At 48.4% G+C, this 27,286-nt stretch overlaps 1 protein-coding gene across 1 annotated transcript in view; it reads left to right on the top strand.

Annotated features, from left to right (window-relative positions):
* Window positions 1–615: 615 nt before the first annotated feature.
* The window catches only part of Rfx8 (regulatory factor X8), a 64,478-nt gene continuing 37,807 nt past the window's right edge, over window positions 616–27,286 (top strand). Inside the window, exons 1-4 of the mRNA XM_028865765.2 lie at window positions 616–2,650; window positions 5,273–5,396; window positions 12,024–12,085; window positions 13,244–13,330. Of these exons, the coding sequence (XP_028721598.1) occupies window positions 2,586–2,650; window positions 5,273–5,396; window positions 12,024–12,085; window positions 13,244–13,330 (338 nt within the window). The 5' untranslated portion in view covers window positions 616–2,585. The remainder of the gene's footprint in view (window positions 2,651–5,272; window positions 5,397–12,023; window positions 12,086–13,243; window positions 13,331–27,286) is intronic.

Below are 27,286 nucleotides of genomic sequence, written 5' to 3'. Positions count from 1 at the left end.
TCATACAAGCTGCTGTGGTCATGGTGTCTCTTCACAGCAATAGAAACCCTACTTAAGGCAGATGTGGAGGAGTCCTGCCCTCGGTTTCCTCGAACCTGTGAGTAGGAGCCACCTGTCTTGCTGCAGAAATCCCAGCATCTGAGCCCTTGGAGGAAGCACATCAGAAAACCATGGTGTTCCTGCTGAAGCGCAAAGGACCAGTCAGCACTTGGAGACTCAACTAGGGAAAGATGGCTGACTCTGAGACAGCTACCTTGCCGAGTCCTTCCCCGCCCCCCATCTCTTTGGTTCTTGCTGCTAATTCTTCAGTGAAGTTGGCATTTTACTCTCCCTTCCCCGTCCAGCTGTGTCTCCCAGATGAGCTTGAGACCGGTGTTCCACCCTGCTTCTTCCTTACACATACACTTGACCTTCCCTGCCTTGAGGGGATGCTCTCTAGAAGCATGGAGAGTGTCCGTCTTATCCCCCGACTCCGAGAATATGATACATGGCCACTTGTCCCTACAGATGGCTTTTTAAACCAGCCTTTCCTGAACACAGAAACTGAGCTTGGAAGATAAATTGGCAGTGGGTCATTTATTGACTGGGTTATTCCAACCCCCCACCCACCTACCCCACCCAATCCAGCCTTGAAGATTCTCCCAGCTTCAAGACAAGGTTGAATTCACCTCAGTGCAGTGCAGTGTCCCATAGAAGGCCCAGGTGCCATCCTTTATCCGCTCCAGTGACCTAGTCACACCTCGTGGTGAAGGTTCCTCCTTGGATGTCCTGTAATTGCTGCTTTGGAACTTATTTGCTCCTTGGAACCTTACCCATGATGTTGGTGGGAAGGAGGCTTCCATGCCCCATAATGTGCCCGGATGTGGGAGGCAGTTGGCACTTTCATATGCTTAATGCATTTCTGCCCTGCTTTCAGAAGGGGCTTTCAAATAGGTGTGTTTGGGGGCAGATTGTTTCGAAAAGTGGTACGTATATATCACATCAAACATTTTACCCATTTTTAATTGCGCAACTCAGTAACATTAAGTACATTCACATTGTGTTGATCATCTAGCTATAGAGTTTTTTTATCATGCTAGATTGAAACTCAACACTACTGTTAAGTATGAATTCCTATTTAACATCCTCCACAACTATTCCGAGATGACGACCATCTATTTTTCTGTCTCTATGAGTTTGATGACCAGACGTACCTCGTATGAATAGGAGCACCCTTTGGGGTCTTCCTCAATTAGCATAACGGTTTTAAAATCCATCCACATTGCAGCACGTGTCAGAATTGAATGACTTTTGAAGAATGAATATCAGCCCGCGGTTTGGATATACCACATTTTCTTTACCCATTTGTCCGTCCATGGACAATTGGACCGCGTCCCCATGGACGGTGCCGCTGTGAACTCGGCCACACACGCTTCAGTGCTTGCTTTCCGTTGCTTTGAGTGTGCATCTAGAACTGGACACTACTCCATCATTTGATAATCCCATGGTTAGAGGAGCGGCTATACCGTTTCCCATAGCAACTGCTCCACTCCTCATCCCTACCAGCAGGAAACAAGGGGCCCAATTTCTCTACATCTTCACGAACATTCGTTGTTTTCTGTTTCTAAGAGTCATTCCAATGGGTACGGCCTGGGCTTGCATCTCTTTCTAAAGTCGAGCATCTCTTCAGGTGCTTAGTGGACACAGGCGTGTCTTCTCCGGAGAAAGGCCTGTTCATGTCCTCCACTCGTTTTTTAAATTGCACTTTGATACTGTGTTACTATGGTTGTCAAATATGTTTTTCATCTAGATTGAGACATCCTTAGGAGACTGGTAAGCAGCGGGCGGCCAGTGTCACCTACCGGTTGGTGGGCTCTGGCTGTGCAGTACGGCATGCCTGTGAACACAGCCGCCTATTTCCCCAAGAAAGAAGTCAACTTCGGAGACCGCAGTCACAAAACAGCCACACAAACACACTTGGTTCTGCAGGGCAAGAAAGGCCTTGGCCTGACTTCAGGCTCTGGGGATCCATCTGCAGCAGCAGCCACCTGAAACTGCACACTGGCCTCACCTGGGGTCGACTTCCCTGGGATTCTAGGCCCCCAGGCCCGGCTGGTTTCAGCTTTTCAGTCACCTGGAACACAGCCTCATCCAGAGAGTGGCTTTTCCCAGGTCAACGCCCTTCCCCATGCCCCAGATATACCGAACCCCTTTGGGGAAGGAGGTATATTGCTTAGACGTCAGTATTTCTCCAAAGTGCCAAAATAACCAAATAATTTCCAATTGCAGTCAATTGATGATCAAACACAAGGCGCGACCTGGTTGGAAACACGTGCCTCCGTTTTTCTTTCTGGTTCCCTGGCTTGGTCCGTTGATCCAAAGCTGGCAAGGGCGGGGTGGGAGGCTGCTTCTCAGACCTTTGATCCCGGGATGGACGGCCCTAACCCGCACCTCTAGGTGCAGGGCGTGAGCCCAGCATCCTCCTCCCTGGCCGCGGCAGGGCTCCCCGCGTGTTCCCTCGCGCGCGCCCCAGTTCTAAAGTAAACAGGGCCGAGGGGACCGGTGCCGCCCGCCCGCTCGCTGCCCGGCTGCAGCCGGCCGGAGCCATGGCCGAGGCGGTGCCGGCCTCCCCTGCGGGCAGCCGCGGCCTGCACCGGGGCATCATCCAGTGGTGAGCGGCGGCGGCGGGGACGCGGCACAGGGCGGGGCTGGAGCCCAGGCCGAGGGAGAGCAGGAACCCCTCTGGGTCGAGGGCAGGAGGCCAGGGCTGAGGACGCCGGTCCCCCCACACGCGGTCCCCCCGCATCCGCACCGGGCTCCGGTTTTACATTTGGCTGTCCCCGTGGGTCACACTTCCCGTGGGAAGCAGTCCAGCTTGTCCCCGACCTAGGCCTGTTGGTAGGAGACCTGGAACGCAGGCAGGCGTTGGCCAGGGAGGAAACGTTTTTTTTTTTTTTTCCTCCTGGCGTGAGCTCTAGAGTGGATGTGCTCGACTTAAAACAACTTTTAGCTTCAACAATGCATTCCATATTATTTATGAAATTCATTTCTTGGCTATTTAAATACAGAAAAAGAAAAAAAAAAAACAACTAGAAAGAAAAATACTCTCAGCCCGTGGGACTGAACTCAAAAGAGTCTGCTGCTCTTTATAAATAGGAAAATAATTGAAGCCAGTCCTCAGACCGTGGCTTTATAAGGTGACTATTATACATCAGCCTACATTTTTGTAGGCTTTTTGTAAGTTTTAAGAAATATTTCTCAGGGAAAACTCTTTTTAAAGAGTCACCTGAGTAAGGATTGAAAAAAATGAAGAGTATGTTTACGATTATATAGTTATACTTTCTTCCAAAAAAAAATTATGGTCCTTCTCATCTTGAATGAGAAAAAACAACAGCAATATGTTTTCTTTTTGTTTGTTTTTTTTTTGTTTGTTTGTTTTTGTTTTTTGTTTTTTCCTCACCTTCTTAGCAGAAAGAGTCAGGTTGGTACCTTAATTAACTATTTCAGCTCATCACTGCATTTCTGGGGTTTTGAATGTTGCTAGATAGGTTAGAAAGAATGATTATAAAATTTAAAATACTTGGGCGTCCTCCTTAGGTGGCTTGTGGCTTGGGACAAGGCAGGTGCCCTAAGCCCCTTCCAGAGATAACTGATATCTTCAAGAGGGTATATTTTAGCAGCAAGTTCAAATCAAGTCCCATGCCCAGAATTCTTAGGTAGGTTGGCCTCTGGTGACATGTCCTTCAGGGCTGAGAGAAAAGACTGGAAGACTTCAAACCTAACATTGGCATTCAAAATACTGCCCCAACTTCTAATACAGATAGCCTTGGAATGGAAGGGACCAGGCTCCCCAAAGGGAGCGGTATATAGATCCATAGAGAGAGCAAAGGCCAAGAGCTGGAGCCCTGGCAGTCAGCTCAGGAGAGAGTAGAGAGGCCCCAACTGTTGTCCAGTGGAAGATGGGCCATGTGTCTACATTACTTCGCCCTGTGTCTTCCAGTCAGGGGTCTGTTGGGTGGAACACCAATGATCTATTAGTCAAGTGGAGTCCTAGCTAGGACGTCGGTGCCCTCGTCATCTGAGCATGATAAATTATCCCCTGGAGAAAACTGGGGATGTTGGCTAGTCTAGGGGAATGGAAAGAAGAGGTTTCCATCTCAGAGACAGGAAGAGACACAGTCGGACTGGGGAACACAGGAATGGACACAGTACTGTGGGTACAGACGCTTGGGGCCTGGCTGGGATGGGCCTCGGCATCCAATGCCGGGTTAAACACAAGGGCATTTTGGCGGCACACTGGCAGCCCCTGACCCTGGGTCACCTGGGGAAGTGTCGCCTCACATCCTCTCCCCAGAGCCGCATGCAGTAGAGGTCAGACTTCCAACACCAGTTACTCCTTGGGGTTGCGCTCTCCCGGGGGCAGTCTGTTTGCACCTCTAATGCCTATGGCTTTCATGTTTCTATTTGGCATTGTGATGGGAGAGATAAAAATGGCAATCCCTGAGAAAATCAAGTTCATAAAGAAAATGGCTCACCCTGACTAGTGGCTCCTCCAGAGGTTTCAGTCCAGGGCCACCTGGCTCCATTGCTTTGTGTCTGTAGCAGGCCAGAGCATCATGAAGAGTGTGACTCTGGGAGCCAGGCTGCTGATGGCAGCCATAAAGCAGAGAGGAGGGGACCCGATGTCCCGATATCCCCTTCAAAAGCACATCCCCAGTGACTTAACTTCCTTACAGCAGTCCCGCCATCCCCACAGACACCATAAGGTAGTGGCCAGGCTGTTAGCCTGTGGGCCTCTGGGACCAATTAACATCCACACCCTCCCACCTGCCTTGACTCCCTGAGTGTACACTGTGGTATTATTTTGCTTTACCCGGGTAAATAATTCTCTGTCCTGTAGTTACATAGATCTTAGCTACAGTCTCTGTAAAGATTCATCAAAGAGTATCTACTTCTTTTTAGCATGTGACTTCCTCTCCAATAAACTCCCAAACCTTACAGTGTTGACAACTGAAAACCTGTAGTCTGCGCAAGGCCCTGGGTTCGGTCCTCAGCTCTGAGGGAAAAAAAAAAAGAAAAGAAAAGAAAACCTGTAGTTTATATTCCTAACACTGGCCTGAGGATAAAAGAGATCGTTTTCTAGGCTGCCTGTGAGCTTCTGCTCCATTCAGTAACCTAGACAGAGGTCATTTGGCTGGACCCATGTATGGCCTGGTCACTGGCTCTGTCAGAGTGCCCTTACTTCAGAAAAGTAGCCACCAATTTCCTCTTTCTGATTCCCCTCTCTCTGCAGGCTAGTTGACAATTTCTGCGTCTGTGAAGGATTTAGTGTGCCTCGATGTCTCATGTATGAGATTTATGTGGAGACCTGTGGGCAGAGTGCTCAGAACCAGGTTAACCCAGCAACATTCGGGAAGGTAAGTAGGGAGGTTTAGCGAAGCTGTATTCACTGGAGTGTTGTTATTTTTTTTTTTTTTTAAGTTACAGCTCTGGGTGGCTTAAGTGTGAAGATACATTCTGAGAAATGTTGTTAGGGTATATCCTTGTTCAAATATAGACAGAGATAGGTACAGTGTTGCTGATGGCAAAGCCTTATGGGACCCCACATATGTAGAACTCGGCTGATTGCCCCTGAGGAAAGTCTAATATGCATTTGGGTTTAAAGGGGTCTCAGCAGGTCTGGCTGGCTTTGTTCTCAGGAGGCACCAGCCAGTGACTTCCATTTGTATTGAAAATCTGATTTACATCTCCATGCTTTACAGCGGGTTGGGAGAAAGTTGGAGTACTCTTTTTGTGGCAACCCCAACATTCGCCAAAGAGCTTGGTTTGCTGGGCACTTACTCCTGCCCAGAGTGCCAAAGCTCTCAGAACACAGTTCCGAGTCACTCTGGTACCCAGCAATTGATGTTTCCTGCACTTCAGTTGGATTTAGGGGACTCATTGGCTTTGGAAGTTAGTACTCACATCCAGGAACTTCATCGGAGAATAGTTAATACACAACAAAACGACAGTCTGAGACCCTCTTCGTTCAACAGCTCTTCCGAGCAACTGCTTCCTGGTAGACCCTGCTTTCAATGCTGGGAACACAACAGGGAGGTTGACAGAGAACAACCCAGCCCTCGCTGTGTTCTAGTTGTTGAGGCTACCAGGCCTAGGCAGGTATCACCAATGTTGTTTGATTGCTAGCAAAATAAACCTGGAGTGATTAAAGCCAAGGGTCCCACAGCTGGCCACAATGCATGACGAGCCTCCTGAAGCAGGTGCAGAGTTCTTTCCACTTGATTTCACCAGAAACAAAACAAAACAAACAAACAAACAAACAAAAAACCTTGAGCACAAAGACATTGGTGATCACCTAGTCTGAATGATGCCCAGAGCAAGAGGAGCCTTCTAAGCACCTTCCCTTGGCTGTGAACGTCAGGTCATTGAGAACAGTGCGCCCTCTCTGGTGAAGCTAAGTGAAGAACAGCACATTTCTGCAGAGGAAAGGGTGCTGTTCCTCTGGACAAACAGCCCACGCCGGGATTTGTAGTTCCACCGACAGAACACAGGTTCATGAAAATCACTGACCTCCTCATCAGGGGGCTTGGCACAATTGACAGCCTGCACCACATATCCAGGTTGATCTTAAGTGATGAGGGTGACCAGGAGCTTGCTGATGGGAGTCACAGAGCTGCCGACTCTGTTTCTCCGCTTTCTTTGTAAGGGGCCTTGTGCACACAGAATCGGATTGGTTGAGGGTGTCATTTGATCACTAGTGAATGTATAGCCTGATGGTTAAAAAATTCGTCACCGTCCTCATCATCTTGTCTGGATAAGAAAAGCAGAAGAGCAAACCAACCAACCAACCAAACAAACAAAAACAAAAAACCAAACAACAACAACAACAAAAAGGACTGTGGTGGTGCACGCCTTTAATCCGAGCACTCGGGAGGCATAGCCAGGCGGATCTCTGTGAGTTCGAGGCCAGCCTGGGCTACAGAGCGAGTTCCAGGAAAGGCACAAAGCTACACAGAGAAACCCTGTCTCAAAAAAACTAAAAGAAAAAAATGAAAAGCAAAGAACCTGATAAAGACAAAAGAACTGAACCAACCAGGGAGATGGCTCTCGGGGGAAGGAACTTGCTGAGCGAGCGTGAGGACCTGGCTTTCCATCCCCAGCATCCATGCAAAAAGCTGAATGTGGTGGTTCATGTCTGTAACCCCAGCACTGGGGAGACAGAGACAGGTGGGCTCTGGGGTCTTTTCGGCCTCTAGCCAGGCGGTGAGCTTTTCATCACTTAATAATATTATATGAAGAGCTCCTTTGACCCTTGTATGATATTGCATTCACTTTGTGCAATCCCCTACCATGGGTGGACACTTGGGCTGTTCCCTGATGTCCCTGTTATAACCAATCACGTGCCTGTGTTCAGGTGTGCGTGTGAGGATCGTCTCTTGGGCGTGAACCTCAAGAGTGACGTGGGGAGAATCACAAGGTGTGTGGTCGTGGGGACCCAACTGGTCTCCAAGTAGCTCCCTTACCTTCCACTGGTAATCCTGGGGATGCCGGTGTGTTTTCCCAAACACTGAATTGTGTAGATCTGCGCTTCCAACTCAGCCCTCACAGCTGAAGTGTCCAGGCTTTGATGACTCTGTGCTTGTGATAGGTGGCTGAGCCTTCTAATGGGACAGCTGCTTGAATATGGGAAGCAACCGCTCTTACTGCCTTGCCTTGGTCACAACTACTCTTGGCTCCTTAAAGCCACCTTCCTGCCTACCCATTTTATTATGACTTCAGTTTGTGGATATTCCCCCTAAAAGTGGCTTTATGGATGCCACCCAGCGCCTCTCTACTGTGCTCAGGTGCAGGAGTGTTTTCTTGTTTGTTTTCCCTTTGTTTCTTCTTTTCTTCGGGGCTTTGATCCTTCTTGTCATTCCCTTAGTTTCACTTTAAATCTGTCACCAACAAAAATAAATCTTTTTTTTTTTTTTTTCTCACATAAGCAGGTCTCCCAGGACGGCTTTAGAAGCTGTAAATACTCCATGTCAATAAACGAATCAAAACCAAAGAGGAAGAAATATTCCAGGCCCCTTTATCACTACATCTCACGAGGTGACTCAGGAAGGTTTTCCAGCCCGCTGGGAATTCCCACCTGCTATCACACAGCCCAAATGTTTGCGATTTCATCACTCGGAATTTTAGGAAACATGGTCAAAGGCGCTGCAAGAGTGCTGGGTAGCCTGGCATAGCAATCTTCTCAGAAGGAACTAGGTGACGTCAGCAGGGCATGCTCTTTCCTGGGCTAAGACTGCAGAGACGTCTTCCCATCTCTCTGAATGGTGTCGTTAGAGTTTGTTCAGTTCTAAAAGAAAATTCTCTTCCACCCCCTTTTAGGATCTGGGGTCTGGGAATATAGCTCAGTAGTAGAACCCTTGCTTAGCATGGGGAGCCCCTGTGTCCAGTCTCTGCACCAAACAACAGAAAAAAAAGATTAAAAAAAAAAGATCTTGTCGTGCCTCGTTTCACAGTGCAGAGCATTCCAAAGGAAAGAAATGAGAGACTCCAGTGTCTGACCTCTGCATGTATTTTGAATTCTTTGTCTTAATATTTCCCTTAGAGTCCACTCCCCAAGATGCCAAGGTTCTAACATTTAAGTTTGGTTGGCACGTTGCCTGGAGAACAGGCCAGTGGAATGGGACTGATTGTTGGGAATGTGTCCTCTGTGCCAAAGCCGTGGCTAAATGGAGAAGGGAAGGGGAAAGGGATATGACCGCAAAGCATGTTTACAAGAGAAACAGCAAAATATCCAATTCTCACTTCCTCCCTCCTCCCCCGGGAGCTGAGTTGATTCCCAAGGAGTTCCTGCACAGATGATTGGGATAGGCATGCAGTGTGCGATGCGCTTTCTGGCTGCAAAGGATGTCTTCCATTCATTGGGGAGTTTCCGGAGGCCGGCTTCCTCTGCTAAAATAGCACGGACGAATGTTTTTCTGATTAGAAAAGGATTGCCTCTCCTTTGTGAGCAACGTGGACATCGAAAAGTGTTAAGAAGGGGGAAATCAGTGCTGGCTGTAGCCTCACTGTCGTAGGTACGCGCGCACGTGCGTGGTCCATTTGCACACATACGCACACGCTTGTGGGAAGAGCAAGAGCTGGGGGTGATCACAGACCTGGTTCTCCTGTCCCTGGCTCCTGTGTAACCGATGCTCCTCCGTTTCCCCCTGCCCTGATGAGCTAGTGAACAGGCAACAGGCCTCCTTTGAAGCCCTGGGTGAAGCAAAGTTCTCGTCACCCTAGTCCACTCAGCCACAGCAGCTTGATACTTGAAACGCCCACCCTCATATAGTGCCCGGACTCTAGCGCAGCTTCCAAGTGGTGCACTCTCCCTGTTTCCCAGCTCTGTGCCATGCCACGAAGAACCAGGTGTGGGGGCTTGTTTCCTGTCTCCTGTCTCACCCTGCTTCAGGTGTTGGTTGAACCTTTCTGGGAGGAAGAAGGGAGAAAGGAAAGACAAAGAGGATGTGCTCTTTTGTTTTGTTTTTTGAGACAGTGTTTCTCTGTGTTGTTTTGGTGCCTGTCCTGGATCTCGCTCTGTAGACCAGGCTAGCCTCGAACTCACAGAGATCTGCCTGGTACTGCCTCCCGAGTGCTGGAATTAAAGGTGTGTGCCACCACCTCTCAGCTAGACTGTACTCTTTTAAGAGCCAGCTGGACCCATTTTTTTAAAAAAAATGATATATTTATTTTTATTTTATGTGCATTGGTGTTTTGCCTGTATGTATGTCTGTGTGAGGGTGCCAGATCCCCTGGAACTGGAGTTACAGACAGTTGTGAGCTGTCATGTGGGTGCTGGGAATTGAACCTGGGTCCTCTGAAAGAGCAGACAGTGCTCTTAACCACAGAGCCATCTCTCCAGCCCCAGCTGGACCCTTTGGTGATGGGTTCTTCAGTACCTGCCTTGAGCACATTTCAATATGTGCCCCTCGGCTTGGGAGACAAGTTTTCCGGTGGAGCTTCCTGGTGTCTGCCTGCTTTCTTGTGTTCTGCAACTATACCGGAAAAGTCAGTGTTCTCCCCAACTCCAGCTCTCTCACACCTTGCTGACTTCCGGCCACAGAACGTGCTTTGCCCCTCTTGGCCCGAGCAGACTGTGGGTGGTGTTCACAGAACCTAGAGCAGTAGCCTTGCTCTCTGTTTATCCACCAAGGCCCTTCTTGCCCGACCCACACGAGGTCTGGGTTGTCATAAGATGGCAACTGCATTGACCTCATAGGAAACACTTGGAGCGACTGGACCGCCCTTCCCATACACCCCTCTCAGCAGAGATGGTGGACCCTCAGCGAGAAGCCCTGTGAGCTTCCTCATCTCCACGTCACTGTATAGGAGTGAGCTCAGGAATTTTTTTTTTTTAGTTTTATAAATAAATGCCCACAGATACAAGTCCCAGGTTGTGTTGCCACATGGTTCACTGTTCATCCTTCTCTCCCTCCTTTTACTCTGCCGTCCTGTGTAAACACAGCAATGATAGGTAGATTAGAGAGTGACGTACAGATGGCTGGTGGACTGACGGGTAGACAGACAGAAGATAGACAGATAGATGTATAATAAGTAGATAGATAGTATAGCGAGAAATCCAAGGCAGTCTGCTTCAGGGATCTAAGGAGTTTATTAGGACATAAATTGGAGAAAACAACTCACTAAACAGAATAAGGCAAAATCATCGCAGAGTCCTGGAAGGTTGATGTCCTGTCCCACACCGCTCCTGCTGCCTGAGTCTGTCCACATCATCCAAACCCCTGGGGGAGAGAAGAGAGAGAGAAGTGTATGTGCCCCTCGGGTCTTAAGCTAGCCCCAAGGCCACACCCTAGGGGCTGGTACCTCAAGGTCATTGGTGGAACAGGTACCCACTACAAGATAGACAGACAGACAGATAGACAGGGATGAGAGAAAGATGAAAAGTCAGATAAGAGGAAACCCCTTCTCATTCCCTCAAAGGCTGCTGCTGGAAGATAATACAAAAGGGAGGTGAGTGTACAAAGCCCAGCAGGATCTTGGCCGAGCATTTTTCCAGACAAAATGCAGACATCATTGGCAGTGATGTGGCTTTCCCTGTTCTGGCTTCCAAAGTGCCCCTACATGCAAGATTTCTACTTCTAGCAGATGTGATACTGGGCCTGTGGTTAACCCCTTGGTAAGGCAACTATGAGAGATTCCTGTTGATACATGGAACTTGGGCATCCCTGAACACAGGGCACATCAAGGCAACTCAGCCCCGAGATGTGAATTTGAATCCAAGCAGCTGTTATTTCGACAGTTTAGTACCCTTCGCTGGTAAAAGCCTTGGGAATGAGAAAAAGGGGTGAGCCATGAAAATAACTATGACGTCAGAAAAAGAAGAAAGCATTCAAACAACGGCGGCAGCCCGCAGGCTAGACCCATGCCGCTGGTGGTAGTCCAATTTCTAGAGAATTTTCATGACTCCGGCCAGTGGTGCAGCATTGAAGAGAACAGAATGCAAGACGGCACATACTATCAGATGCCGGTGATTTCGTCTAGAAACACAGAGAACGCATATTAATACTGAGACCCTAAAACAAAGTTTTGTTGTAGAGCAGTGGTCCTCAGCCTTCCTAATGCTGCAACCCTTTAATACAGTTCCTCATGTTTTGGTGACTCCCCCAACCATAGCATTATTTCATTGCTGCTTCATAACTGTGATTTTGCTACGTGTCATGAACGTAACATAAATATCTGTGTTGTCTGGTGGTCTTAGGCCACCCCTAGGAGAACCCATGGGGGTCGTGACCCACAGGTTGAGAACCACCGTCTTAGAGGTTTGGTGCTGGGAATCTACACCAGGACGTTACACACCCCAGCCTGGACACCAAGGTTTATTTAAATGGCCCTTTTCACTCCGTGACATATTTTACTTATCTGGTAGGCCCCCTAATTTCATTTACATGTATACTTTTTATAACCCATTATACTATTTGTAAGTATAGATAAAATTGAGTTTGTTTTCCCTTTTCAAATTGCATCTTTAAATCTGCTTGTCCCCGTAGCTCGTGCGCTTGGTTTTTCCTGACCTGGGCACCCGGAGGCTGGGCACACGAGGAAGCGCCAGGTAGAGTTATGATGTTTGCTTTGTGTTAAGTGGTGGAAACGACAGTGTGGGCAAATCACAACAGACGGCAAAACGTGTGACACGGAATAAGCTCTACGTCACAGCTCTCACCAAATGGTGCCGCGGTTCAGCCCGAGTCCCTGTGCCGGGGGTCACGCAAGGCAGCGCTGCATTCATTTGCTTCAAAATCTTATCAAAATATGAAGATCACGATGTACACTCTAAACGTTTAGAAATGCGGCCACTCATTAAAATGTTTAAACAATTGCACACGTAGAATAATGCCAATTGTTTTCAATTACTCTTTGAACTGAACTGTCTAAATATTTGGTCAGTTAGTCTATCGGTTGTACTCAAGAGGCTGGGGCCCAAGGTGGCAGTTTTAACAGGAAATTCCAGTGCCATCGAATGTGTCCTTATCATAATTGCCAGGCAATTATCATTGTCATTTGTTGTTTGTTTTCAATCAAGACAGGAAATCAGTGAGCAGGGACAGAAGCCAATTAGAGGGAGCACTGGCTGCCCACAAAGAAATTGAGACAGTGCGGAGTTTGCCAGATCTAACCTTGGCAGTAATTAAGCTGAAGAAATCTGGTTCTGTTGTTAGCCCGGGCACACGGCTGTCGTTTCACAGACTCCACAGCGGAGATGGGGCCTTGAGGAAGGAGTCTGGCTTTCTGCAGGCTGAGTCCCGGGAAAGGCGCGAAGGATGGTAGGACAGGAGGCCTGTCCAGGACATCTCTCTGAGATGAGCAAATGTGACACTGAGAAAGCAGAATTGAGCACGCAGCAGCCCTCTCGTAGGGCTGTGGAAATGCGTGGGATGATGGGCTTGGGCTTACGATGGGTCAGAGATGAGGTAGGAACACCTAACCTGCTCTCGTCATCAGGAGAGGAACTGTGCACACAAATGGTGTACTTGAGCCGGGCGGCGGTGGCGGTGGCACACGCCTTTAATCCTGGCACTCGGGAGGCAGAGGCAGGCAGATCTCTGTGAGTTCGAGGCCAGCCTGGGCTACAGAGCGAGATCCAAGACAGGCTCCAAAGCTACACAGGGAAACCCTGTCTCGTTAAAAAGCAAAAAGCAAAAAGCAAAAAGCAAAAAAAAAAAAAAGCATGTGCTTGGACATCCAGTAATGGAGACCTTCTGTTTTGCAGGTATCATTATGATGGAATCTATATCAAGAAAAGCTCCTTCTTCTACTCCCATTACTGCTACCTCCTGGGTAAAAAAAGCTGTCACAGGTCAGTGTCTGTCCTTGAAGACCTTGGTCGTGGGACATAAGCCTGCCTTCTTCTCTTTTTTTAGCTTTTATTGATTCCTTTTGTGGATTCCCTACTTTTCTCCCTGTCCCCTTGCATCTACCCTCTGCCCTCGAAACCTACAAAACAAAACCAGCCAAATTTAAAAGAAAAACCAAAAGCCAAAGAAAACAAAGAAACGAAACAAAGATAAAAATAAATGCAACAACAAAAAGAAGAATCTTGTCGTGGAAGCTGTAGTGTGGCCCACTGAGACACACGGTTTATACCCTTTAGTACGATCATCTTTACTTGCAAGTGTTCATGGCTACGAGCCATTGGTCTGGCTCTAGTCTTGCTCAAGGCCTCTGGCTTCTGCTACACCACAGATAATGGGCTCTCACTGAGGCTCCACTTAGATATCCTGTGTTTGTCCTGTGTCGTGGAGATCCTACTGTTTTGGATCTGTAGGTTCGTCCCTTTCAACTGCTCCAGTAGTTCACAGATTCGGTGGATGTTAGCGTGAGCCAACTCCTAGCCCTGGTTCTGGGCCTGGGTGGTAGCTGGGTTGGTCAGCCCACTAGCTTCCCCTCATCATCATTACCCAGGCTAGCTCTCCAGCACTGCCTTGGCTAGCTCACCCGAAGCAGCCCGCAGCAAGGGGCGGGGCCCGTTCTCCAGTTCTCCTGCTCTCTGGCCCTCAGATCCAGGTCCTCCTCACTCACGTCGCCAGGGCCAGCCCTACTGTTTTGCCCACGCAAGGTGCAGGGTCCTCTCTCTAGATTGCTGTAGGGGGTATATGGGGGACCAGGGTCAGCTCTCCTGCTCTCATGACCCCAGGGCTGGCTCACCTCTGACCAGACAACAGGGTCAGCTCTAGTGTGCTGCCCAAGCGGGGTACAGGGCCTGCTCTCCTGTGTGATGTAGCTGATATAGGGCAGGGCTAGTTCTCTTACTCTCTTGACCCCCCGGGGGTCAGCTCTCTCGCCTGCCAGGCTGGTTCCTATGAAAAATCATTCCAACTTTAGTGGTACCTCACTGATCTGTGGGCTGTTCTACCTCACATCCCTTATTAGGGCAGAAACGTACACCACATGTGGCCGACACACCTCGTCAGCCTTGGCAATGTTATTGGCCAGAGTAACCCGTTTCCAGTTGACTTTCTTAGGCGATTCATTCTAATCGTTTTCCTAGTCGCCCAAGCCATTTCTCCTCAAGTCTTCCTGGAAGCATCACTGTCCTCAGGTCTCCATGTGTCCCCCCTCCCCCAATGCTGCACTCTCCTTTAACCTCTGACCTTCCCAGGTCTTCACTCCCGTCAGCCCCAGGAGCCTCTGACCATCCGTCTTTCACCGTCCCTTCCCCCGACAAGGATGTTGCTCTATCTTGTTCTCTCCGGTCCTCTCCCCACCCACTCCCTAGGAAACCCTCTCTGCCTGTCGCTTGCTGGACATTCCCATCGAGATGACCCATGGGAACCTCACACTCGGGGAATGGAAACGTCAACCTAGAACCTCCCTGGAAATTGCCTCCTCTTCCTGACTTTCCATCTATGATACTCACGGTCACCCCAAGCCACCGCTGACTCCATTGGGCTCCAGATCCTTGTTTCTTCTTCCCCTTTAAGGAGACTGATATTTCATGTAAGCCCTTGTCATCCTACGCAGAGAGCGGTCCTGTTAAGGCTCCTTATTGAACCACACTCAAGGTTCACCATCCTCAGATTCAACAAAACCGAGACCATGTGCTCAGCAGCAGTTCCCCCTGTGATCTTTGCATTTGTCCTAAGCACGCACAGACATCTCGTCTTATGACTGGGTCCTAAATAATACAGCATAAGAGTTACTTGCACAGCACATGACATTGTTTTCGATATTAAGTAATCTAGAGATGGCTTCAAGCATCCATGAGGAGTCACTTAGGGCCTTTGCAGACACCCATTTTATATAAGGGACCTGAGCATTGGAGGAAGCCTGGGGCCAGTCCCGGGTGAATGCTGAGGGCCAGCTGGATTCCCATGGACCTCATACGGCCACCCTCTTCTCAGCCTCCCCCAAACACAACCACCAGACCAAGCTTCCCAGTTTGCTGGCCTCTCCCCCTCCCAGAAGCACCTGAGGTACAGACCACCCACTGGGTACCACTGGCAGCCTTCCAATCCTGCCTCCTTTTCCAACCACACTGCTCCGCTCATTTGTCTACCGGGCCTTCACTTGGCATAAATAGGTGATTGTACATCTGAGAAACCAAGGGCAATTTCTTTTCCACAGCAGCAGCAGCATCCCATTCTCTCTCAAAGTCCTCTCATTTTAACAATAACAGGTTTCTATGAGGGTCCCTCTACGGGGAGTGGCTGCTGAGGGACTAAGTTGAGAAGCCTGGGATGTGGACGAGGCACGGCCCCTCCCCTCTGCTCGCTTAATAGGAGAGCTAAGATGCGTGTTTAATGTGATGCACACATAAGTGTCAGAAATGTACAAAGTCCCCATGAGAAGGGGATCAGACATTCTGACGTAAAGGAGTCGTAAAGGAATGAAATGATGAGGGAGTTGGGCTTCGAGCTGAGCCATGCAGGACAGATAGGGGGATTCTGACAGGTGACGTGGGAGAGGGCAGCAGGCATGGCCTGGGTGGAGAAGAGGAAGGGATGTGAAAGCTTGGGCTTTGTGCCGTGCAGCTGTGGAGTGAGGCAGAATATGAAACTGGAAGGCAAGTGAGGGGCCATGGCCTTCGAGGCTGGTGCGGGGCTGGTCCAGGGGTCTCTCGAGAGACTGTGTGCACTCATGAATCTTCACAGCAGCAGAACCACAGAGCTTCATTTGTTTTACCGTGCTGTGGTTTGAACACACTTGTGTCCCGCCAACATTCAAGATGAACTGAAATCCCCAATGTAATAGTGTTAGGAGCCGGAACCTTATGTGCGCACCCATGCACACACATCCACACATATATCTGCACACACAAACACACTGTGTGGGAGGGCAGCCTTTGTGAGTGACAATACCCTCATGGATGGCGTTCCGCCCTCATGAAACAGCTTGGCCCTTTTGTCTCTTCTGCTTTGTGAGAGTAGAGCATGCGTCCCTTTCGCTCCTCTGTCATCCGCTATGGAGCTATATCAAGCACGATGCCATCCATCTTAGAGCCTTAGAGACAGAGAGGGCGCCTCCACCGGACATGGACTCTGCTGGTGTCATTACCGGACTTCTCGGCTCCCTGATCCGTAAGAGAGAAATTTCTTTGGTTCATACATTACCTCACCTATGGTGCTGCAGAGACAGAGATGTACCCCCCAGTCACAGCAGGTCCTGGAACAGTTGCTGAAGAATAGAAAACCGGAAAGTGAGGGTTCAGAAGAACAGATCAGGAAAGAGAGTGATGGGTACCTGGGCCCCGAAGTCATCAGACGTGTGCTCACCAACCAGGAGCCGTCAGAAGTGTGCTTACCAACCAGGAGCCGTTCAGAAGCTCTGAGACCGGCTTCTCAGGATCGGCAGCCAGGGGACTCCATGTTGAAAGAAGAGAAGAGAAATGGCACTGCCAAGCATGTCCTTCCGTCTTCAAGTCCACTTCAAACGCACTCATCCTGCTCCGCCTCCAATGGCTCTTCCCCTACACCTCTCAGCCACGCTAAATCACGACACCTGAAAGGCCACGTCATCAAAAACATCAAGAGAGGGAAGAGATGGATTTCAGTCACCCTGGAGCATTCTGGCCGACTCGTCACCTCTGTGTTTTCTTGTTCACTCAAAGCACCCTGCTGTCTGTCACCCTACAGACATCCAGGCAGCCTGGAATGCCCTAAAGAAACATCTGACCAGCAGGCATCCACAGTGGCACGGGCTGTGGGCACACAGGGAGTCTGCACTTGTTCAGTGGTACAGAGACAGGGCCCGGAGGTGGGGTGGGGGTGGGGGTGGAAATGGCTTTATCATCACTGTGAGAGAAAAGTACCCATGGACAGAGATAAGGACAGGGAAACATGACTTATCCCTGTACTGTGTGATCAACATACGTGTAGTCATCAATGAGCTTTGGAAGTCTGGCCCATGAAGAGATTGTTTCTAAAGCTCTTGGTAGGGGCAGTCTCAGTGGGTAAGCATCTTTAGGCAGGAAGATGAGCTCCTCCTCCACAGAGCACACGGTGGAAAGAGATTCCCAAGTCCAGCCAGTGAAGCCCTTCTGCCCCCTCCACAAACAGCACTGGCAGGAACCAGCTACACCACTAAGCAGAAATAAAACAGGGATGCCTCTGAAAATCAAGCCTTTGAAAACCAAAAGAAAAAGAAAAACACAATCAGGGAAAATCCTGAAATCTATTAAGGTGGAGACATGTGACCTGAGACAGATTCCAAAAAGCTCCTTTCTCATCAAAACCAGATGGATTTGGCCCCCATAGTTCTCAAGAGCTGGAGGAGAAGGACTGTCCACTCCAACTTCTGTATGCAGCACAGTTACCTTCAGGGACTGGAGAGATGGCTCAGTGGCTAACGACCATTGCTGTTCTTGCAGAGGGCTCTAAGCCCGATTCCCAGCACCCACATTAGGAGGCTCACAACTGCCTGTAACTCCGGCTCTAGGGAATCTGATACCTCTGTCCTCCTTGAGCGCCGGCACTGATGTGTGTGTGTGTGTGTGTGTGTGTGTGTGTGTGTGTGTGTATGTGTGTGTGTGTGTGTGTGTGTGTGTGTGTGTGTGTGTGCTGAGTGTGTGCCGCATGCCTGCACAAGCATGCACACACTTTAAAATAAAACTTCACAAAAGTTTTCTTCAGGAATGAAGGAAAAAAGAAGATGAGGGGGGAAAATGACTTGCCACTAGCCAACTCACCCCTGAAGGTGAGCTGAAGGAGATCCTTCAAAGAACAAGGGGGTGATGGCAGGAGGAACCCTGGGATATCACAAAGAAGAAACCGCGGCCAGAGCGGAAGCACAGAAGCATATAATAAGCTGTCTTCTTCTTCCTCCTTCTCCTCTTCTTCCTCCTCCTCCTCTTCTTCCTTCTCCTTCTCCTCCTCCTCTTTCCCCTCCCCTCCCACTCCCCCCTCCTCCTTCTTGAGTTTTAGAAGTCGTATTTCATTACTTTAGCAAAGACCTGCACTCCATATAATGATACATTAAAGCAGGGAAGGGAAAGGGGCCTAAAAGAAAAGAGATGTCCACCCTTCATCCAAAATGGTGACGCTCAGGAACACCAGACTGTGGATTCGGATGTAAATACTGTACTTAATACTCAGGCAGCTGCCATGAGAATGATACTGATATGTACCCCAAAACGCTGTAATTAAAGCAAGATGGGATCCTATGCTTAAAGTAACTCTCTAAAAGGCCAGGACTCAGCAGCACAACTCAGAACCCAAGGAAACAAATAGAAACAAGTCATATAAAGGGAAAATGAAGAGCCGGCATGCCAACAATTACCTTAATTGTAAATTATCTCCAAGCACCAATGGGAAGAGAGTGTTGGCAGCATGGATTTAAAACAAAGAAAAAAGACTCAGAAGAAAAATACTGCCGACGAGAAACATACTTCAAATTTGATGACATAGACAAGTTAAAAGTTTTTTAAAAATGGAAGTAACATAACACTGGGTGCTGGAGAGATGGCTCAGAGGTTAAGAGCATGTATTGCTCTTTAAGAGGGCCCCAGTTCAATTCCCAGCACCCACACATGTGGCCCACAACTCCCTATAATTCTAGCTCCTGGGGATCTGACACCTCCAGCCTCCACAAGCACCTGCACCCAGACATGTACATACACATGATTAAAAATATCAAAAATTATATATAACATATAATAAATTATATATGCATATATATATATATATATAATTTCAAAAAGGCAAGAGTGGCTGTGTTCACATCCCATAAGATAGACTTCAGAATAAGGAAAGGTACTTGGGACCAAAAGGGGACCTTATACAATGATAAGAGATGATCACCCCAAATGTGTGCTCTCTAACAACCTAGTCCATCTCCCTTAACCCAAATGATGCTATATTGAGTTGGGGTCCCTCATCACTGCTACCACTGTGTCAGTGATCCCCAAGACCATCTCCACTTTTGGGGATCGGGTGGAAGGGCTCCTAGGACTTGGCATAAGACTGCGGTGTGGCTAAGATCTGTGACAGTGATGTACAGATGACCAGCCGGGTTGCGGAGAAGAGGAGGAAAGGACTGGAAGCATGAGGTCTGGCCCACACAGGAGCAGCACGTGGCAGAGGCATGCGGCTGCCGTTCCAGTGCTGGGAGGCAGCTTGCCAGTCTAGCAAGCCTGGTTAAGTCAGTGAGCGCCAGGGTCAGGGGGAGACTCTGTCCAAAAGAAAAAAGAAGAAAATTGGTGGAGAGCAATAGGGGAAGAAGGTATCTGACATTGACCTCTGGTCTCCACAGGTGAACATGCGCGTGCACTCGTGTGTGTGTGTGTGTGTGTGTGTGTGTGTGTGTGTGTGTGTGTGTGCATGTGTATGCATATATAATTTATTATATGTTATATACACACACACACACACACACACACACGGAAACAGAGTAGAGGGAACCTCTTTGAGGTTGCCCTCTGTCATCTTTCTCCACGCTCAGTCCTCAGTCCTGCAGAGCCCACTCCTCAACCAACAAAATGTAGCTATATGTTGAGTGATTTTATTTATTTATCTATTTATTTATTTATTTATTTATTTATTTATTTATTTATTTGCCTGAGTTAGCACTCTAGAGACTTGATATTCAAAGTTTTTATCGGGAGCTGATAATGCAGCACCCTGTGCCCAGCACATGTCTAAATAATAGAGAGAACACCCAAAAATACCCCCCCCCAAAGAAAGCAGGCGTTCTGCATAAGCTGTAGTATTTGTACAGTCTGCACACCGTGGCCGCCCCTGCCAGCAAATCGCCACTGGGAACACTCCACAGGCCAAGTTTCCAGACTCCAGCCAAGGAGCAGCCTTGCACAGGCCTTTCTGATGCTCCGTGTCCCTGACCTGCAGGGTTACCTTTTATCTACACAGTTGCACAAGTCTGTGAATATACTATGAAAGCATTGAATTTCTCTCCTTGTACGGGAAGGCAAGTAGCTCAAACAACCTCAAGGAAGCAGACTGACATGGAAGCACTCCATCTTACTAAGTGCTCTGTGTAGCCGCAGCCAGCAGGGTCCCATGGTTTGACTGGTAGCACAGGAACTCAGAGCAGGGCAGAGAATCTAGAAAAGACTCATCAAATGTGATCAACTAACTTTTAATTTTAAAGTGACCACACGTTATTATTATGTGTGCATGCACGCCATGTTGTGTCAGTCGAGGTCAGAGGACAACTTGTGGGAACGAGGTCTCTTTCCACAGTGTGGGTTTTAGGGATCCAACGTGGGTTCTCGGGCCTGGCAGGAGTGCCTTTGCCCACTGAGGCACCTTGCCAGCCCTCAAGTCATGACAGAGGAACACAGTAACTTGATAGAAGAGCAGTGGTACTCAACCTTCCTAATGGGATGACATTTTAATACAGTCCCTCATGTTGTGGTGACCCCAACCATAACATTATTTTCGTTGCTACTTCATAACTGTGATTTTGCTACTCTTATGAATTGTAATGTAAATGTCTATGTTTTCCGATGGTCTTAGGTGGCCCCCGTGAAAGGGTCATTCGACCCCCCAAAGGGGTCTCAACCCATGAGCTGAGAACTGATAAAAGAGGGTAGCGTTTTACTAGTTAGAAAACCACATGCAAAAGAAAAATGAACTTCAACATAAACATCACAACTCTTATGGAAATTAACTCAAGGTAGGTCAGAGGCTGAAACTTAAAATATAAGGATAAGAACAAAGCTGTGCCAGGCGCACGCCTTTAATCCCAGTACTCGAGAGGCAGAGGCAGTCAGCTATTCGTGAGTTGGAGGCCAAACTGGTCTATGTAGTAAGTTCCAGGACATGCAGGACTATGTAGAAAGACCCTGTCTCAGCCCCCACAAAAGAATAAAGCTGTACTCCAGCCAGTAGGGAGGCTGAGGTTCCCAACTGTTTAAGAGTTTGAGATTATGCTAGGTAATATTTGCAAAATCTTACCACAAAATTAACAACAAAAAAAAGCAAATACATAAAATATGAGAATATTAAATTTAAAATAAGCTTCATGGGACCTTTGGCTAGGCAGAAAGTTCCCAGACTTACTGCCAAATGCACGAACCCTAAAAGGAAAAAACTTAGTTGGGCTTTTTCAAAAGCCCTGAAAAGGGGGTAGAAAGGACATGGACAGAAAGAAAACATTTGCAATGCACGCAGTTGTCAGATGACTAGAATCCAGAATTTAGAAAGAGCATGTAAAACCCAATAGTATGAAAACTCAAAAAAAAACGATCCTATTAGAAAACAAGCAAAAGACAAACAATACCCTCCTTGCCCCCACCCCCACCCCCACACAGCAAACCCTTCCCACATACATAGTGTGGGAGTAACAGAAACAGAAAGAGCAAACCCCGATGACAATGCAGAGAACCCGGGCTGTTCCCACATCTCTAGTGTGTATGGAAAATGATTAGTCACCCTACAAAACGGTTTGTCAGTTTTTCATAAAAACTGACACATGAGTACTGTCTAACCCACCCGTGGATCTTCTAGACCTTTGTCCCTGAGAAATGAAAACTACTGTCCACCTGCAGACCCTCGCACGAATGTTCACAACAGCTGCAGTGGTAACAGCCTCGAACTGGAGTCAGCCCAGATGCCCTGCAGCGGGCGGGTGGCTGGTTAATCTACCTGAGGTACATCTCTACCATAGACGGCCACCCAGCAGTCAAGAGGCGCAAACCATTGACTCACGTCGAAACTTGGATAAATCTCTGTGGAGTTTTGCTAAGGGAAGATAGCCCCCACCCTACATGATTCCACTGACGAGACGTGTTCAGATGAAACGAGGGAAAGCTGAGCGGTCCAGGGGCGAGGGAAGCTGGAGATGAGCCTGGATATAAAAGCCATCCCTTGAGGGATCGTTATTTCTGTACTTCTGGGTCACTTCTCCCTATTTCAGATACTATCCCTTGGTTGTTTATGTGATCTGCAAATATTTGCTTGAATCCCGTGTCCTGTCTTTCCATCCTTATCCCATGGGTTGGTTCCCCTATAACAACACCTCAGCTGTGGTGAGAGATCTATGAACCTACGAAGGTGATAAAATTGTTTAGAAATGCATGTGTGTATGTGTGTGCATTAAATGAATACAGAGAGAGAGAGAGAGAGAGAGAGAGAGTTTAAGTAAAACAGAAAATTTGAGTAAGATAGGTGAGTTGTTTCAATGGCAATATCTAGACTGTGATATGATCAACCATGGGTGGGAATTATTTGGGGAAAAAAGTCTGTCTGCATTGAATATAGGAACTGTTTTGTTGTTTTTTTGTTTTTTTTTTTAAGCATTACTCCCTACACAATATAGTGTGGCAGCTTTGTCATAGCATTTCCAATGTGCTGGGTACTGTGAGTCAACTAGAGCTGATTTATAGTGTTCAGGGGTGTGTGCAAGGTCTCTGCAAATACTATACATTTCATATGAGGACTTGGCAGCCATGGAATTAGGTTTCCTTAGAGGTTTAGTGGGTTCTGGAACCAATGCCCGGGTAGATCTGAAGGGGCGATTGTGCTACAGTTTTCAAACAATGTTACCACCGGGTGTAACATAGCAGAGCATAAAAGCGATCTCTCCCCTAATTATTTCTTACAGCTCCATATAAATCTATAATTACATCGGTAAAAGATTCAATTAAAAATAATAAAGCAAGCATAACTCCATAATCCGGGAGAAAAGGCATGGTAAGCCCCATGACGTCTCCCTGCTCAGTCCTCGGGGCGGCCAGGGCTCTCAAAGCTGCATAGGCTACAGCCATTCCAATCCTTGCTCCCCTTCAAAGTTCTCTGGCTTTTCTCCCCACATGAGAGGTGAGCTGATAGTGCCCGGGAGACAGAAGAACTGTCTGCCTCGAACAGATCTGGGGGGTGGGTGCCCTGGACTCATTAGCAAAGGGAAGCCGGCAAGGAGGAGCCTCCCTCTGCACACCTGGAAGTCATCAGCCCCACAGAGCGCAGCTGGGTCTGCTTACACTCGCTTCCCCGCATTTAAAACCCAAGGGAGAGCCCTGGGCAAGGCTTTAGATGGGAGTTTTTGAGGTTCCCCCCAAAGTTGCCTGCCTCGCTGAGGCCAGTGGTCCTTTATGAGTCTGGGAAGGACGGCCAATGTACAACAGCTCTGCTGTTGACTGAGGGGCAGGATAGAGATTCCCCTGGGGAGGCAGCCTTGGGCTGGAGATGTCGCTCAGTGGTGGAGCACTTGCCCAGCAGTCCCGAGTTACAGCCCCACAACCGAGAGAAAGACAAGTATTTCTTGCCAGAACCATTTTAGGGTGGAGCACACAAGCTCTCTAAAGCAGCTGGGGGACGCTAACCTGTGCCTGGGCTGTTCAAGAGGATGGTTTAAACACATATCACCCTCCAACACACACACACACACACACACACACACACGCACGCACGCACGCACGCACGCACGCACGCGCGCACACGCACACGCACGCAGCATTAGCACAGAGATTTGGCCAAGAACGGGAAAAGTGGCTTTCAGCATTGTGCCACTGTCCCCAAACACTTCAAAGAGACATAGAGCCTAGCTAAAACACATTCAATGTCAAGACAAGCCTGTCTGTCTATTCCCCCACTGCCTTGAGACAGCCACTGCATCAATGCAAACAGTCTACACTCAAGTCCTTGGAATACCACCACACCCCTTCCTGCATACCTCTGCAGGGGAGGAGAAATGTATCCCAAGATACAGCAAAGGGTCCATCTTGGGGACCAGGACACAGTGTCTGCTTACCACGCACAAAGGTGACAGAGCACAGATGACTATCTATGGGGTGGGATGGGTGTGGTAACTCTCACCCTAGACCCAGGAGAGGCCAAGATCTGATCAAGATCTTGAGATCTTTTTTGTTTGCTTCTTACCATATGAAAAAGACCCCCTTGTGAAGTCCAGAACTCTCACTCTTCTCCATCTCCAGGGTAGTGTGATTTTGCAGGGAACAGGCCTTCCAGGATCCCCTTGTGTTTAGCAGGCAGCCAGACTGAGACCTGGACATGGTGTAATTGCTGACCTAGAAATCCGTCAGTCTGAGGCCAAGGCACAAAATGCCTCCCACTCTTGTCAGAGTGCAGTGTGTGTGTGTGTGTGTGTGTGTGTGTGTGTGTGTGTGTGTGGTGTGTGTGTGCATGTGTGTTTAATCATATCTGGGGAAGCAGCCCTGCTTAACTTAAATCCCAAGTTAAAACATTTTAAAGAAAACTACTGTCCTTTTCCATTCTATTTAAATTAAATTCCGGAAAGAATTACATGTAATCTCATGTTTCTCTTCAAGATGTAATGGAATTAACCTTCGCCCTCCTCCCTGCCACAACACACACACACACACACACACACACTCACACACACATATGCATGCACATGCATGCACATGGGTACAGGTTCTGTCCCTCCCAGCACACAGACACAGACATGTGCACACACACAAATATAAACACATACACATAGACACACACACATAAGTGTACACACACAACACACGCACATACACACAGATTCCATCTCTCCCAGAACACAGACATGTACACATACACAAGCACACACACACACACACACACACACACACACACACACACGCATGCATGCACATGGGTACAGGTTCTGTCTCTCCCAGCACACAGACAGACATGAACACATACACACACAAACATACACACACACACATTCCACTCCTGCAAGCACATAGACACAGATGTGTATAGACACACATACAGACACACACACACACACACACACACACACAGAGGTTCCATCAATCCCAGCACACAGGCACAGATATGTATACACACAAACATACACACACCACACACACACACACACACACATTATGTACATCCCAGCACACACGCACAGGCATGTACACACACACACAGATACACATACACACACGGGTTCCATCCCTCCCAGCACACAGACACAGATATGTACACACACAAACATACACACACCACACACACACACACACACACACACACACACAGCTTTTCCAGCTAAAGGCCTTTGAAAGTGTCTACACTGTCCTTCAAACGCTGAGCCTTTGTTCTCGGTCCCTTTGTTCTCTTGCCAGCTCATGAGCTCAGGGGACTGCCCTGGGGTGGCCGCCTGAGCCTGTGGAATGCAGCTGTGGGTCCACAGCTGGATCTGTGTACCAGCAAAGCACTACAGGCAGAGCACTCTTCTCCCAGCCCCCCTCCCCCAGCCCCTGGGGGGAAGCGACCGCGCTGGAAGTTAGCTGCAGCCTGGCAGTTGTGGCCACCACCACCCGAGGATCCCAGCCGCTCTGCCAGAAGGTCCCTGACCCAGGAAGGGCCTCTCTTCCTTCTGTTTAGGCAGCGGGTGTACAAGAAGGGGCTAAGATGAAAACAGAGCCTTTGGGGCCAGGACCCCCCAGCGAGACCGCGGATGAGTCTCCCTACTAATGAGGTGTCCAAGTTGCAACCAGCTTTTTGGCCCTGTCCACCCTATGGTTTCCAGGGCTGGTTAGAACTTGTTGAGGTTAAACATATGCATTACCCAGTTGTTTTCTAGCAGCCTAAAAAAAAAAAAAAAAAAAAAAAAAAAAAAAAAAAAAAAAAAAAAAAAGCTTGTGTATGAGGAATCATGGCCCTGGATGACATCCTGGCTCGGCAAAGGCTTTGGAAGCAGATCCCAGCCCCAAGCTCCCCTGACATCCTCAGGAACTTATGGTTTGCTCCAAGGACCCCTCCCAGGCCCGTCTCCGTGGAAAGCCACCCACTGCAAGGCCTGGTCTTATTTGCTGTCTGCCTGTGAAATGTGACCCCCCACCCACACCCAGAGGCTGAGATTTGCATCAAGAAAGCAACCGTGGATAACTTACACTTTCAACACTCACAGAGGCTTTCCCACAGGTCGTCATTTTGCAATTAAGTTGTTCATTAAATCTAATGGGTCAGGAGACAGTTAAATAGTTGAATAGCAACCTCCCTCCATGAAGAAAATGACTAAGCTTTGGTGCTCAGCATGCCAGCATGTTTTTTTCCAGTAGCCTAATTCTTGCACATTCTTAGTTTCAAAACACTTTTACTATAGGTTGTGTGTGTGTGTGTGTCTGTGTCTGTGTCTGTGTGTATGTCTGTGTGCTGGGAGGCATAGAAACAATGTGTGTGTGTGTGTGTGTATGTGTGTGTCTGTCTGTCTGTCTGTCTATGTCTGTGTGCTGGAAAGGATGGAACTAGTGTGCATTTGTGTGTGCATGTGTCTGTCTGTATTTGTGTGTTGGGAAGGATGGAACCAGTGTGTGTGTGTGTGTGTGTGTGTGTGTGTGTGTGTCTGTCTGTCTGTCTGTCTGTCTGTCTGTGTGTCTCTGTGTGTGTGTGTGTCTGTGTGTGTGTGTGTGTCTGTGTGTGTGTGTGTCTGTGTCTCTGTGTGCCAGGAGGGATGATCCTTGTGCCCTGTATATGGTAGGTAAGGTCTCTACAACTCAGCTATATCCACAGCCCCTGTATTATTATCACCTTGTCTGGCACCTGTGTGTCCTAAAAGACCAGGATGACAGGGCATCGCTCTGAACTCAGATCAGAACCTCCCTCTCCGAATTCTCCTTCTCCCATCTGATCTATAAAACGGGGCAACAGTCCTTAGCTTCCACCTTGGCAGGGAGGTTTGAATTAGGGTGAATGAAGTACAGCACCACACAAGTTGGTTGGCGTATTTCAGAGAGGCCTATATTTCGTGTAATCAAAACTGCACAGATTTTGCAGCTGTGATGTTTTGGCATGCCCCTATATGAATCCATGTGTACATTTCAACATTATATCCAAAGCTATCTGTGAAGAGCGTCCTTCAATCAAAACCCATTATCTCGCCTGTGGTGAGAGAGCACCTC

The sequence above is a fragment of the Peromyscus leucopus genome, chromosome 16_21 (genome assembly GCF_004664715.2).
Source record: "Peromyscus leucopus breed LL Stock chromosome 16_21, UCI_PerLeu_2.1, whole genome shotgun sequence".
NCBI classification, from domain to species: Eukaryota; Metazoa; Chordata; class Mammalia; order Rodentia; family Cricetidae; genus Peromyscus; species Peromyscus leucopus.
Note: the sequence above shows the minus strand (reverse complement) of the source record. Positions and strands in the feature narration are given on the sequence as shown.